The sequence below is a fragment of the Pelodiscus sinensis genome, chromosome 4 (assembly GCF_052426305.1).
Source record: "Pelodiscus sinensis isolate ZL-2025 chromosome 4, ASM5242630v1, whole genome shotgun sequence".
In the NCBI taxonomy this organism is placed as follows: Eukaryota; Metazoa; Chordata; order Testudines; family Trionychidae; genus Pelodiscus; species Pelodiscus sinensis.
Window position 1 is genome coordinate 80738900 of NC_143055.1, and position 15186 is coordinate 80754085.

The window sequence follows — 15186 nt, forward strand, 5'->3', positions numbered from 1 at the left end:
CCTCAGGATGATTCTTACCAACAATCACAGGACATACCACACTAATACCAACCCTGGAACTTTCCCTGGCAACAAACCCCGTTGCCAGCTTTGTCCACATATTTACTCTGCTGACACCATTATTGGACCTAACCAATTCAGTTATAAGATCAAGAACACATATTCCTCCTCATCCAGAAATATAATTTATGCCATCATGTGCCAACAGTGTCCGTCTGTTATGTATAATGGACAGACTTCTCAGCCACTTCACCCAAGAATCAATCCACACAAAACAGACATCAGACAGTTTCACAAAGGAAAAACAGTTTCTTGCTATTTCAACCAGACTGGGCATTGTCTCAATTACCTGACTACCTGCATTCTGCTTCAAAGAGACTTTAACACAAGACTTCAAAGAGAAGCCTCTGAACTGTCATTCATGCTTAAATTTGACACTTTATGAATGGGCCTTAACAAAGATGCTAATTATCTTACCCATTACAAAGATAGCATCCCCAATTATCACCTCTAATATCGTTATCTCATAGACATTAACCTCCTTCCCCTTCATCCCCCCCCCCTTGTGTTCTAAAATCTGATTTGTCTATTTTAGGTGTGTTCCCTTTTTTTGATTGTATCCCTTTGGTATATATGGTCAGGGCTCAATAAATAAGACAATCTACTCACCTGTGGTGAGTAGATTGTAGCCCGGAAGAGCCGGGTTCGGGCGATCTGTGCATGTGCAGAATGATCTGCGCATGCGCAGATTGCCGGACAGCACGGCTGGTGAGCAGGGCTCGCCATAGTTCAGCAAGCCCTGTATATGGTCATGCCAATTTTCTTCCACAGTTTGATCTGAGGAAGTGGGTCTGGCCCAGGAAAGCTCATCACCTGGGCTGTGTCTACACTGGCATGAATTTCCGGAACTGCTTAAAACGGAATACTATACCGTTTTCAGTTTTTCCGGAAAAGGAGCGTCTACATTGGCAGTGTTCTGGAATAAGGACTTATGCCCGAGCGGGAGCAGAATAGTTTTTCCAGAATAGCGGCTGATTTTGTACAGTAGAGCATCATTGCTTTTCCGTAAATTCAAGGGCCAATGTAGACAGCTCGCAGCTTATTCTGGAAAAGCAGCTGATTTTCCGGAATAAGTGGCCCAGTGTAGACACAGCCCTAATGAACCATCTTGTTAGTCTTTAAAGTGCTGCATAGTCTTGTCTTGTTATTAAAATGTTAGACTTTGTGTGTAAAATAGAAAACATCAATTATATGCAGGTATTGGTTTGACTTACTGACATAGTTTTTCTGAGTAGTTTCTGAGGAGCTGAAAAAGGAGATGGTTCAAGTAACCTGTATTTTACATCAAAGCCTCACTAAATTTGTAGCTGTAATGACTAATGTTCTCAATTCTAAATTTAGATTATAACAACCCTCTAAAGTATATCACTGATTACATATTTATGAGATTCTTTGTGGTTTTGTTACACTAAAATGTGGCAAATAGCCCATTCCAATAATATACTGATTTGGAGAACCATAAACCGCACAGTACTGAGGCCACTTGAAAATTATATGAAAGATAGTGATGAGATCTTGTTTTGTATGATAACTAAAATTGGCAAAGAAGTATAATTTTATTCAGAGCCTCACCATTCTCTCACACAGAACCTTTACAGTTTAAAACTTGCTGCCCAACTTAGAGCCAACATACCTCTGCCTGAGAATTAGTTTTCATCCAGATCCTCTTCCCAGTTTGTTGGAGTGCTCATTATTGAATTCTATTGAATTGAAATCTAATTTTCTCAAGTAGTAAAATCTTTAAAAGTCATTCTATCAGTAACACTAACTGTTCTACAAAAAAAAACCCAATGTCCTGTCCAGATTGTTATATGAGCAGTATGGTTTTCCAGCCACACCTTAACTAGTTGAAGATATACTTAGATGTCTGAAAATAATACTGCTTAAATGTTGCTTGATTCTTTTTTAGGTCGTGGTATTTCTCACTTGATCCTCCCATCTACAACCCAGAATTCAAAACATCTCACTTTTTTTTCTTTGCCCACTGCCAATTCCATATTAAGTGCTGTGCACTAATACATAAGCAAACAGGGTTATAACTATAAATAAATTAGACATTAGGGGTCTTATGTAAATATATTTAGGCACCCAAAAATGTCACTCCATAGGCTTAATTCTTCTACTTAAGTTGAGAGCTATCTTACTCATGAGTAATATCTTTGAAGTCAAGGGGACTACCTTGAAAATAAGGGCCGAATCATACAAAGACTTATGTGCATTTAATTTTAAAGCATGTGAGTAGTCCCACTGGGTTAACTGAGACAGAAGTCTTTTGGAAAAAGATGTGTATGATCATATCGTTAAAGATTATCATAATGCACATGCACAAAGAACCTGATTAAGATGGCAAAATAACTTTAAATCTGGCATTTCCAAACTTTTAACTGCTTGATTTCGTAACAGAGCCTTCACCGAGGGAAGTATTCCTTTCCGGGAAAGCATCTAAAAGTGAATTTTAAGCATGTTCTTCAGTCTCTAAGATTTGAATATTATTCAGTCCCTAATACTAATATTATTTAGCACTTCCACAGTGATTTTCAGAGACCTAAATATTTAACCTCTGAATCTTCTGTATAATCCTTGTGAAAATTATTTTTCACATATTAAAGATCAGGAATCTGACCCTACTACTTTTTAAGAAGGACTCATTCTATTTCAATCTTTTTCAGGCCTGCCAATGAGGGGAGAAGGGGCAGTGGCTGCAATGGGAGCCCCAGGTCATTTAAACGACCAAAGGAACTCTGCATGGCATGCTCCAGGTAGCACTCAGGGCTGCCTGGGGAGGCTAGAATGTGGCCTAGACCCTGTGCTCAAGGCCTTGCTCATTCCAGGGGTGTGGAGCTGCCACCTTTTGCCCAGGGGCCCAGCAAGTCTGTCAGCCCCTCTGAGCTTTGTCATTAGCCTTCATAGTAGTAGTGTTATTAAAAATTAGGAGAAATGACTGAAAACTGATTTCCAAATTACCTTATAAAAATCGTAGTTGCTTCTAAATTAATGAATTTGCTTCGTGTAGTTAACATTAAAATGTGAAGGAGTCTCCCTCTGTCACTCAAAAGCTGAAGACACTCTAAAGCTTTTGACTTTATTTGAAACTACAGACTTTCTGCATGGGGAAAAAGGGTGCAGGAGAGGATTTTGGCCTGGGGGAGGGTTGGAGGAAGGGGGTGCAAGGTCTGGGGGGATGCTGTGATCCGAGGGAGGGAATGTGCAAAGGGTTTTGTTGGTGACCTGGGACAGGAGGGGACAGTGACCTAGGACAGGGAATTCTGGTGCGGGGGGGGGGGGGAGGGGGGGGAGGGGGGGGGTGGAATGCCAGATATAGGTTCTGGCTGGGAGAATCATAGAACCATAGAGCTGGAAGAGACCTCAAAAGGTCATCAAGTCCAGCCCCCTGCTCTAGGCAGGACCAATCCCAACTAAGTCAACCCGGCCAGGGCTTTGTCAAGCTGAGACTTAAACACCTCTAGGGATGGAGACTCCACTACTTCCCTAGGTAACCCATTCCAGTGCTTCACTTCTCTCCTAATGAAATAGTTTTTCCTAATATCCAACCTGGACCTCTCCCACCACAACTTGAGACCATTGCTTCTTGTTCTGCCATCTGTCACTACTGTGAAAAGCCTTTCTCCATCCTCTTTGGAACCTCCCTTCAGGAAGTTGAAGGTTGCTATCAAATCCCCCCTCACTCTTCGCTTCTGCAGACTAAACAGACCCAACTCCCTCAGCCTCTCCTCATAAGTCATATGCTCCAGCCCCCTAATCATTTTGGTTGCCCTCCACTGGACCCTCTCCAATGCATCCACATCCTTTTTGTAGTGGGAGGCCCAGAACTGGACACAATACTCCAGATGTGGCTTCACCAAAGCCGAATAAAAGGGAATAATGACATCTCTGGATCTGCTGGCAATGCTCCTCTTAATGCAACCTAATATGCCATTAGCCTTCTTGGCTACAAGAGCACACTGTTGACTCATATCCAGCTTCTCATCCACTTTAACCCCCAGGTCCTTTTCTGCAGAACTACTGCTTAACTGGTTAGTCCCCAGCTTGTAACTATGCTTGGGATTCTTCCGCCCCAAGTGCAGGACTCTGCACTTGTCCTTGTTTAACCTCATCAGATTTCTTGTGGCCCAATCCTCCAATTTGGCTAAGTCATTCTGAACCCTATCTCTGTCCTCAAGCTTATCTACCTCTCCCCCTAGCTTAGTGCCATCTGCAAACTTGCTGAGGGTGCAATCCATCCCCTCATCCAGGTCATTAATAAAGATATTGAACAAAACCGGTCCTAGAACTGAACCTTGGGGCACTCCGCTAGAAACCGACCGCCATCCTGACATCGAGCTGTTGATCACTACCCGCTGGGCCCGGCCTTCTAGCCATCTTTCTGTCCATTTTACCGTCCATTTATCCAATCCATATTCCCTTAACTTTCTGGCAAGAATATTGTGGGAGACCGTATCAAAAGCCTTGCTAAAGTCAAGGTATATCACATCCACTGACTTTCCCACATCCACAGAGCCAGTTACCTCATCAAAGAAGCTAATCAGATTGGTCAGGCATGACTTGCCCTTTGTGAATCCATGCTGACTATTCCTAATCACTTTCCTCTCTTCCAAGTGCCTCAAAATGGATTCGTTAAGGATCCCTTCCATGATTTTTCCAGGAACCAAGGTAAGACTGACCGGCCTATAATTCCCTGGATCGTCCTTCTTCCCTTTTTTGAAGATGGGCACTACATTTGCCTTTTTCCAATCATCCGGGATTTCTCCCGATCTCCACGACTTTTCAAAGATAATGGCCAAAGGCTCCTCAATTACATTTGCCAACTCCCTCAGTACCCTCGGATGCATTAAGTCCGGACCCATGGATTTGTGTACGTTTAGCTTTTCTAAATAGTTCCTAGCCTGTTCTTTACCCACCAAGGGCTGTCCATCTTCATCCCATCTTGCGTCACTTAGCACAGAAGTCCAGGAGCCGACCTTGTCCATGAATACAGAGGCAAAGAAAGTATTGAGTACTTCAGCTTTCCTCACATCATCTGTCACTAGGTTACCTCCTTCATCCAGTAGGGGCCGCACACCCTCTCTGATCACCTTCTTCTTGTTAACATGCCTGTAGAAACCTCTCTTGTTATCCTTCATATCCTTAGCCAGTCGCAATTCCATTTGCGCTTTTGCCTTCTTGATAACCCCCCAGCATTCTCAAGCTATACATTTAAACCCCTTCCTGGTCATTGGTCCAAGTTTCCACTTTTTGTAAGCTTCCTTTTTGTGCTTAAGTTCACCAAGGATTTCCTCTGTAAGCCAATCTGGTCTCCTACCATGTTTGCCTCTCTTGCTACATGTCGGGATGGTTTCTTTCTGTGCCTTCAATAAGGCTTCTTTAAAATACTGTCAGCTGTCCTGGACTCCTTTCCCCTTCATGTTAGTATTCCAGGGGATTCTGCCCGTCAGGTCTCTGAGGGAGTCAAAATCTGCTCTTTTGAAGTCCAAGGTGTGTATTTTACTAGTCTCTTTTCTTCCTTTGGTCAGGATCCTGACATCTATCATCTCATGATCACTGCTTCCCAGGTTGTCACCCACCTCCACTTCCCCTATTAGTTCCTCCCTGTTTGTGAGCAGGTCAACCTGCACACGGCCCCTGGTCGGATTCTTCAGCACTTGTGTCAAGAAGTTATCCCCAACATTCTCCAAAAACTTCCTGGATTGCCTGTGTACTGTCATGTTGGTTTCCCAACAGATGTCAGGGTGATTAAAGTCCCTCACGAGAACCAGGGCCTGCGATCTGGAAGCTTCTCTCAGTTGTCCGAAGAAAGCCTCGTCTACTTCATCTACCTGATTCGGTGGCCTGTAGCAGACACCAACCACAACATCACTGCTGTTGTTTGCTCCTTTAAACTTAACCCATAGACTCTCAACAGGTTTTTCTCCCTCTTTATACTGGAGTTCAGAGCAATCGTAGTGCTCTCTTACATAAAGTGTAACTCCTCTTCCTTTTCTCCCCTGCCTGTTCTTCCTGAACAGTCTATACCCTTCCATGACAGAGCTCCAGTCATGCGAGTCATCCCACCAAGTCTCTGTTATCCCAATTAAATCATATTTCTTGGACTGGCCAGGGCCTCCAGTTCTTCCTGTTTGTTGCCCAGGCTTCTTGCATTAGTGTACAAACACCTCAGGTAACCAGTTGATCGTCTTATCTTCTCCATTCGAAACAGGGATCCTCCTTTCTTGCTCGTTCCTTTCTGCATTTCTTCCCGGTATCCAACTTTCCCACTCCCCTCAGGGTTTTGGTCACTGTCCCCCGATAAACGTAGTTTAAAGCCCTCCTCACTAGGTTTGCAGGCCTGCCCGCGAAGATGCTCCTTCCTCTCTTCATTAGATGGATCCCATCTCTTCCTAACAATCCTTGTGCCCGGAACAAAGTCCCATGGTCGAAGAAACCAAAGCCCTCTCTGTGACACCACCTGCGCAACCATGCATTTACGTCCTCAATTTGACAATCCCTACCCAGTCCTTTCCCTTCAACAGGGATGATGGACAAGAACACCACTTGCACTCCGAATTCTTGGATCCTTCTTCCCAGCGCTGCATAATCCGCAGTAACCCACTCAAGGTCATTCTTGGCCGTATTGTTAGTTCCCACGTGGAGAAGCAGGAAGGGGTACCAATCCGAAGGTTTGATCAGTTTGGTAAGCCTCTCAGTCACATCCTGAATGCGAGCTCACGGTAAGCAGCACACTTCTCGAGATTCCAGGTCCGGACGACAGAGGGATGGCTCAATCCCTCTTAGGAGGGAGTCCCCGACACCACCACCACCCATCGTTTTCTTGGGGGGTGGTGGCCGTGGAACCCCCATCCCTAGGACTATGCATCCCATGCCTTCCAATAGATCGTGTTCCCTTCCCGTTTCTTCCTTCTGAGGTCCCTTCCGAAGCATTCAGCACTGCAGAGCCTATGGAGAGAGCCTGAAAGTGATTACTTACCTCTATAGCATTGGGGGATTCCCGTGCTGGCCTTTTTCCCCTTCTAGAAGTTACATGCTGCCAGTTCTCTTCCTGGTCACGTACTGCCCTCTCTGGCTCTTCCGCCTGCTGTGCTTGAAGGATCAAACGCTGCCTTCTATCGAGGAAGTCTTCATCCTCTCTGATCGAGCGTAGGGTCGACACTTGGGCCTCCCATCGTTTTTCTCTAATTTTTTCTTCCAAAATGGTGACCGGCTTGCACTTAGTGCAGATGAAATCTGTTCTTTCTTCCAGGAGGAAGACAAAAATGGCACACGTTGTGCAGGTAACAACAGCAGACCTATCACCATCCATCGCTTCTGTCCTGGAGAAGGGATTTAAAAAGAAAGGCAAGAGAACCTCACACCCTTCCCAACTCCCTCTCTAAACTCCCTGTTAGCACTCACCTGTTCGCAAGCTCCTTGGTCACTTGCCCACTGCCTTATAAAGCCCTGGAGTGCCCAAAAGTCCCTCCCCCTACCAAGGTTCAGCCAATCAGCAGAGGCTTCTAGAATTCAAACTTTAATTAGAAGCCAACAGTTTCCACCTGCTAATCACCGCACACACTCCATGAAGGGGAAGGGGAGGGCGAAGGGGAAGTGGAAAAAAAAACCCTCACTCACAAACACGGGAAAAAACAAACAAAAACAAAAAAAGAACACACACCAACCCTCACTCACAAACACAAGCTCAGCACACAACAAGAAAGCTCCAATAACAACACACACTTCCTTCAAGAGTCCTGTATCTGCTTCTCCTTTACCTGGAGACCTCCCTCTCTAAATTCCCTGTTAGCACTCACCTCTTCGCAAGCTCCTTGGTTGCTTGCCCACTGCCTTATAAAGCCCTGGAGTGCCTGAAAGTCCCTCCCCTACCATGGCTCAGCCAATCAGCGGCTGCTTATTTAGGCAACCAACAGCCCAGATGGACCCTCAAGCAGGAGTTTGTATTCTAAATCCAGTTGATTCTAAATTGTGTATCTTTTTCTCTATGCACTCAGTCTCTTACAGTACAAGAGCCCATAATGTATGCAGTCATGCCAAAACTACCACTTTGACTGCATTACAAGATTGTAGCTACTTCCATAGAGTCACACAGGCAATATTGTTATGATTAAATTGTTGCATGGTATACCACATTACCTTAAAACAAGGTAAAACATTTGGGAGTGTTCCATATTTGTATTGTTTTTCCCCCCATTGGGCTGAGAACTACTGAAGGGTTGATAGCCTCTGTGTATTTTACTGTGTGTTTAAGTGTGTGAAAACAATGTTGCTCATTTCCAGCTTCTGGCAAACAAAGATTAGGGACACCATTCTTGCCCAGCCTGGCTAATAATCATTGACCAATCTATCCTCCATTAATTTATCTAGCTCTGTTATAGTCTTGGCTTTGGCCACATCCTTTGACAAAGGATTCCACAGATTCAGCTCAGTGTGTTCTGCAAAGAAATACTTCCTTTTGTTTTTTTAAACGTGCTTATTAATTTCATTCAATGACCCCTAGCTCTTGTGTTATGGGAAGGAGTATATAATGCTTCTTTATTACTTTTTCCATATCAGTCATTTAATATGAAGCACTCTGATTCACCCATCTGATTATTTAGATTTCTAGTGTTTGTATATCAGCACTTTAAAACCTTGTCCCTTTTTTGCTGTCTGCCAATACATGTTGTGGTTGATTGGGACTCTTTTTTCATTTGACTGTTTCTCATCAGGTCTTACTCATATTTTATCATCTTCCATTCTTTCCTCCTTATTGGATCCAAAGAATGTTCATTAATAGATCCTCCCCTAAGAGATGTCTCTGTTCCATGTGCTCCTTCACACCAGTTGACTTCCCTTCAGCCCCTCCTTCCACCGCACCCACTCCCCAGTGCTCAGTTTAAAAAATGCTCTATGATCTTTTTAATTTTAAATGCCAGCAATCTAGTTCCATTTTGATTTTGGTGGAGCCCATCCTTTCTGAATTCTTTGTTCCTATATGTGTGCATGTACATTTGACCATATTAATCATATGATTTGTTTGCCCTAAGATTCCCATGCAGTCCATCCTTGATCAGTGACCTGTCCTCTTCATTATTGTCATTCCCTCTAATTGTTGTCATCTGCAAAATGCAAGTCTGTAATGATTTTATGTTCTCTTCCAGGCCCCTGATACAAATGTTAACAACTGTAAAGACAAAAACTGATCTCTATGGAAACACACTTACTCAGTAATGATCCCTGCTTTTACAATTGCTTTGAAACCTCTCAGCCAGTTTTTAATCCATTAAATGTGTGCCATCTTGATTTTTATATTGTTATAGTTTCTGGAATCAAACTGTTGTATCAAGTGAAATTTCCTGAACTTCAATTTGCCATACAAATCTATTGGTGGTGGTTTTGCTTCAAATGGGAAGTGGGTCATTAGTAGAACATTTCTTTAAAAGAGTTTAAAATAAATAACTGGAATTCTAGTGAGAGAGGCTGTCATCTATGTAAGGAAGACAGAGAAGGGAAATTGCACTGTACAGGCAGTCCCCGGGTTACGTACAAGATAGGGACTCTAGGTTTGTTCTTAAGTTGAATCTGTATGTTAGTCGGAACTGGCGTCCAGATTCAGCCGCTGCTGAAACTGACAAGCGGCTGACTACAGGAAGCCCAAGGCAGAGTTGCTCTTCCCCGGGCTTCCTGGAATCAGCCGCTGATCAGTTTCAATAGGCTGAATCTGGACACCAGTTCCGACTTACATACAGATTCACCTTAAGAACCCCAGGCGTCCCCAAGTCAGCTGCTGCTGAAACTGATCAGCGGCTGATTCCAGGAAGCCCGGGGCAGAGCAACTTGCCTGGGCCAAGTACACAGCAACTCTGCCTCAGGCTTCCTGTAGGCAGCCGCTGGTCAGTTTCAGCAGTGGCTGACTTGGGGACGCCTGGGGCAGAGCAGCTGGGTTGGTCCAGTAGCGCCGCTTCTCAGCGCTACTGGACCAACCCAGCAGCACCCAAGCTGCTCTGTCCCAGGCGTCCTGATTCAGCCGCTGCTGAAACTGACCCTCAGCGGCTGAATCGAGACGCCTGGGGCAGAGCAGCTGGGGTGCTGCTGGGTTGGTCCAGTAGCGCCGAGAGCGGCGCTGCGGGACCAACTGGCAGCGCCCCAGCTGCTCTACCACAGGCGTCCCGAGAAAAGCCTGGTCTGCTGGGGGGGCGGTGCACTAGCTGCACCCCCCCCGCAGACCAGGGAGAAGCGGGCGGCGGGACCGAGACGCACCACGGTCCCGCCACCCAGGTCCTCCGTGTCTCCCTGGTCTGCTGGGGGGGCCCCCCAGCAGACCAGGGAGATGCGGAGCAAAGCCGCGGAGGACCCGGGTGGGGGGACCGCCCAGACGTGCCTGCGGTCCCGCCACCCGGGTCCTCCGTGGCTTCGCTCCGTGTCTCCTTGGTCTGCTGGGGGGGGGGGGGCAGCAGACCAGGGAGACACGGAGTAGCTTTTCTCTCCCCGGAGGACACGGGCGGCGGGACCGCGGCGCGTCTGGTGAGAAAAGCCCCGTTCGTAAGTGCGGATCCGACATAAGTCAGATCTGCGTAACCCGGGGACTGCCTGTATATCAGAAATATATTCATAAGCAATGATGAATTTATTACAGTTATATAGATCAGAAATAGCAAATGTGCATGTGTTAGAGATGAGTGAACTAGTTTGGGTCTCTAATGGGGCAAAAGGGCCAAGTACACAGAGGAGAGAACAAGTGGAAATGCTTGGCTACCTAAACAGGTGTAGGGACCTAGAAATAATGAACTGGGGATGGAGTGAAAGAATGAGACTGGAGGAGTGAAGAATATCTAAGTATCATGCGGGAAATAATATTAGTGAAGTAAGAGGACACTGATATAAGAAGTTATGATAAGAAACAATTGCTGAAAAGTAAAGAAAAGTGTAGACCAGAAAACAGAAGGAGCATTCTTAGAGTAATTAATCATTAGAATAGACTGCAAATGGTCAAAGCCCTTTCCCTGAAGCTAGATAAAGCAGATAAGACATAAGTTGAGCTTTTTCAGGGCTTAGATGATATTATCTGTAAATCTAAAACAACAGAATACCTGCCCTAACAAATGGTCCTCCTTGCATTTGGAAAGAATGGGTGTGTAATTAATTTCCAATGAAGGCTGTGGTTTAGACAGGGTTGTCTAAACACCTTGGGTGTGTCTACACTATCACCCTAGTTTGAACTAGGGTGGTTAATGTAGTCATTCAAAGTTGCAAATGAAGCCCAGGATTTAAATATACAGGGCTTCATTTGCATCTTGCCGGGCGCCGCCATTTTTAAATCGCCATTAGTGCGGACTCCGTGCCCATGGCTACACGCGGCACGGAGTAGGTAGTTCGAATTAGGCTTTCTAATTCGAACTACCGTTACTCCTCATGGAACGAGGTGTAACAGTAGTTCGAGTTAGCCTAATTCGAACTACCTACTCCGTGCCACGTGTAGCCGCGGGCACGGAGTCCGCACTAACGGGGATTTAAAACTGGCGGCGTCCGGCAAGATGCAAATGAAGCCCTGGATATTTAAATCCCGGGCTTCATTTGCAACTTCGAATGACTACATTAACCACCCTAGTTCGAACTAGGGTGGTAGTGTAGACATACCCCTTGTCATCTAACCCTATGCTGATGATAACCTCCATTGTTTCTACTACCAGTGGAGAGATGTAGCAGATGGTCTCAATTTTAGCAGTCTGGATACAGTCATAGAATCTCAGAGCAAATGGGAAACGTAGGCTCGTCTCTTTATGTATGGTGAAATCCTGACTTCAACAATTGTGACTTGGGGAATGGAGAAGGGACAGTGGAGCCTCATATAGGAGAAGGAGGTGAATAGCAAAACCCTCATGATTGTGAGAGGGAGGTAGTGAGAGCCTCCTATTGTTGGGGAAGGAGAAGGAGCTGAAGAAACTGATACTCAGTTACTACCTCCTTTGCTTCAGAAGTATCCTGAAAAATCATAGAATCTTACAATACTAGAACACGAAGGGACCTCGAGAAGCATCACGTCCAGTCCCCTGCCGTCACGTCAGGACCAACCAGCATGTAGGTCAGTGTTTCTTAAAGTTGTCTGCGAAACCATTTTGAGAAAGCTGCTAACTGGACACACCAGTTTTTTTACTTACCTGTACTGTGGCCACGGAGCTCCCATTGGCTCCGATACACTGTTTGTAGCCAAGGGAAGCCCCGGTGGGCTGAGCCGCTGCTTCCTGAGGCTCATCTTGGCTGTAAATGGCAAACCACCTTTGCTGATGTTCAAACCAAATCCAAGCAAGAAAATTTACCTTACATTTTGAAGTATTTTTCTTGGACACTCTTGACTTGGACCACTCTCAGGGATTTTGCTGTTCAAGGTAATTTTCAGAAGCTTTCCTATCTTAAGGTTTTCTTGAGCCATTACCACCATAGTATTCAATCACTTTCCAGGTAAACTGAATATGAATGCTGAGTTTAGTCTTCCCCCTTTTCTGGTTAAAGTGGACTCAAATGCTTAGGTAACTGCTGTCATAAGCAACCATTCATCCTGCTTTTTTAAAAAAGCAATGGTTTAAAGCATTTAGAACCTACTTTTTCAAAAGTGTATAGGCACGTCTGCATGTCCCACAACTTGTGCATCAGAAAGTCCATACTGAAAATCTAACCCTTGGAGATCATCTGTATAGGATACCAACAGTCGGAGATGTGGAATCCTCCACACAGATACAGAAACATCTTATTTTGTGCTGGGGCCTTCTTCACTACAACACTGAATATAAAAGAACAGACACTGTTTTATAGGCATAGGTCTTGAGAATGGGTAAGAGTGGCAGGGCTCTGACAAACCACTTAAATAGGCGCTTTGGTGAATCAGTGCTTGAAGAACAAACTTTTTTTCTTTTGCAATCCTTGCTTGTTTGACAGGCCCAAGCTGAATTACATCACTTCCTAAAAGCAATCGAATACAGTACATCTTCTTAAGAAATTTAAACTCATATACATCGGCAGGAAACAGGAAATGTACATGTTCCTGTAAAACAGGGAGAAACTAAAATTGAGCATCATGCCTAATAACAAAGAATGTGACACAAAGAAACAAAACTTCATGTTGTTTTTTTTCTTGTTTTTCGCTACAGGATCTGCCAGTTATGGTAAGTAATAAAGTCTTTTATGTTCTGAGGTAGAACTATGCAGACATGTTTTATGCCTACAGCTATAGAACTCTTTTAGAGGGTAACACCCTGAAAACCTGATCTCTGTGAAGGAGATTTGTGAAAACTTGCACAGTTTGTTTTAGCTTCGTTTAACTTTGCTACTTTCATCTGTGTGTGGGGGGGAGGGTTGTTTGTTTGTTTTAATATAGATCAGCTTTCAGTTGCAACATTTGTTTCCAGACATCTTTGAAATGTAGGTGTTTATAGATATAGGAGTTTGGTTAACACCCATCATTGATTTATGTTATGATATTCACCATATGGTATATTTTGTCTGTAGAAGTCCTATGTCCTTCATAATGGCATTTAATGGACAAAAATACTGTACTCTGATTATTCAGTTTTCAGTTGACTATTTCAAACAGCCATAACAAACAACTTTTGTTAAACAAATTAATCATTTAAGGATGATCCATACTATTAAAATTTTATGTATTACAGGCTTAATTTTGAACAAAAATTATGAAAATATTATGTACATTGTTTCACTTGTATTTTACACAAGAAATAGAGGCAGTAACTGAGCAATGTTGATAGGTGTTTAAAACAAAACTTACAAATTGTTTTACTTATGTGCTTTTGGGTGTGAAATAAACCACTGTTGAAATGCTTCAGTCTACAGTGGTAGTGCTAGCTGCTCTCAAATTGCTGAATGAAGCAACAGTTCTGCACAAAATGGGAATAAATGGTAGTCCCTCTGTTGTTGCTGACCCACCTTTATTATGATTCTAATGACCATTATGAAAATGGATTTTAAAAAGTGCTACAGCAATGCTGTAAGTCTGGGTTATAAGCTCTGTCTTTACTGCAAACACTATCATAGTTAAGTCCTGTGACTGAAAATAACATGGTTTGGTTTTACCTGTGCAGATGGAATAAAATTGCATTACAACCACTCTAACAACACATGTTCTAACCCTCAGACTAGTTATAACCCAATTTTTTAGAAAAAAAAGTCCTTGTCTACAATTATCAGGGGAATTATATTAGAACAGGAAGTCTCTTTGTAAATTTGAGCTAGTCATATACATTTGGTCTAGTAATCAAGGACCAGAGCTCTCAGGAGTCCTCACCTTTCATGGGATCATTTATAACACAGTGGGCCTTAAAGATGGGGAAAGTACAGTTCGATTTTGCATCGTAGATAGGATATAAATAACATTTCCAACGTTCAAATCTCACAAATTGAATTGAAATTAAAATAAAATTTTGTGCCAAGTACCATACAAGACAAAGTTGTAACAAACTCTGGGGAAAGCTCACACCTCACCACAGCCAGATGTATAAGGTAGATAAAGATTGGACCAAGTGCAAGTATTCCATGTTTCTTTGTACTATATTGAACATTTAGAATGTTACAGAAAAGGCTTCCTCACTGAGCTATGTTTCAAGAACCTTGCTCAGCCACAGAAATAACAATACTCCGCAGTGCTTCAAGCAGAGGGATGTCAAGAATTTAGGAGGTGCTAGATTTGTGTTGTGTCCCTATGCTGTTATTACCTTGAGCCATAATTCAAGAGGACCTCTCAATTCCAGAGCCAAATGTGCTGTAGATATCCTATAAAGTGCTCAAAAGAGCTCTTGGGTGAAGTCACATACATAGCTAGGACCACAGGGGGATTCTTGTTCTTGACCTCTTATCCTCCTCATAATGATGAATTACAAAATGGATCTGAACCTAATCTATTTTGAGACAAAAATGTGTGTTATAGTTTTATACAAAGTGATAAAGCAAGAAATGAGGGTTTACTGAGATTTCTTCCATGTGGCATTGTGTAGCAACTGCTATGTTGCTGCATCATCTCTTTTTCAAAATACATCAAAATGCAACTTTCTGAAAAGTGGGTATGTAAATATGATACCTTCTTACTCAACAGATCAATCTTTGGTGTAATTTAGGCAGATATTCCCATCA

General features: G+C 43.6%; 1 protein-coding gene across 3 annotated transcripts in view; it reads left to right on the forward strand.

Moving 5' to 3' along the window:
• TMEM154 (transmembrane protein 154) overlaps window positions 1-15186 on the forward strand; it is a 47819-nt gene that overhangs the window by 9809 nt on the left and 22824 nt on the right. The window contains exon 2 of one of the 3 annotated variants that reach the window (XM_089777968.1): window positions 12024-13208. The exons of 1 other annotated variant lie outside the window; for it this stretch is intronic. In XM_089777968.1, coding sequence (XP_089634094.1) covers window positions 13121-13208 — 88 coding nt within the window. In that variant the 5' untranslated portion in view covers window positions 12024-13120. Of the gene's footprint in view, window positions 1-11688; window positions 13209-15186 lie in introns of those variants that run through there. One more of the 3 variants, XM_075930067.2, reaches the window with a different exon arrangement.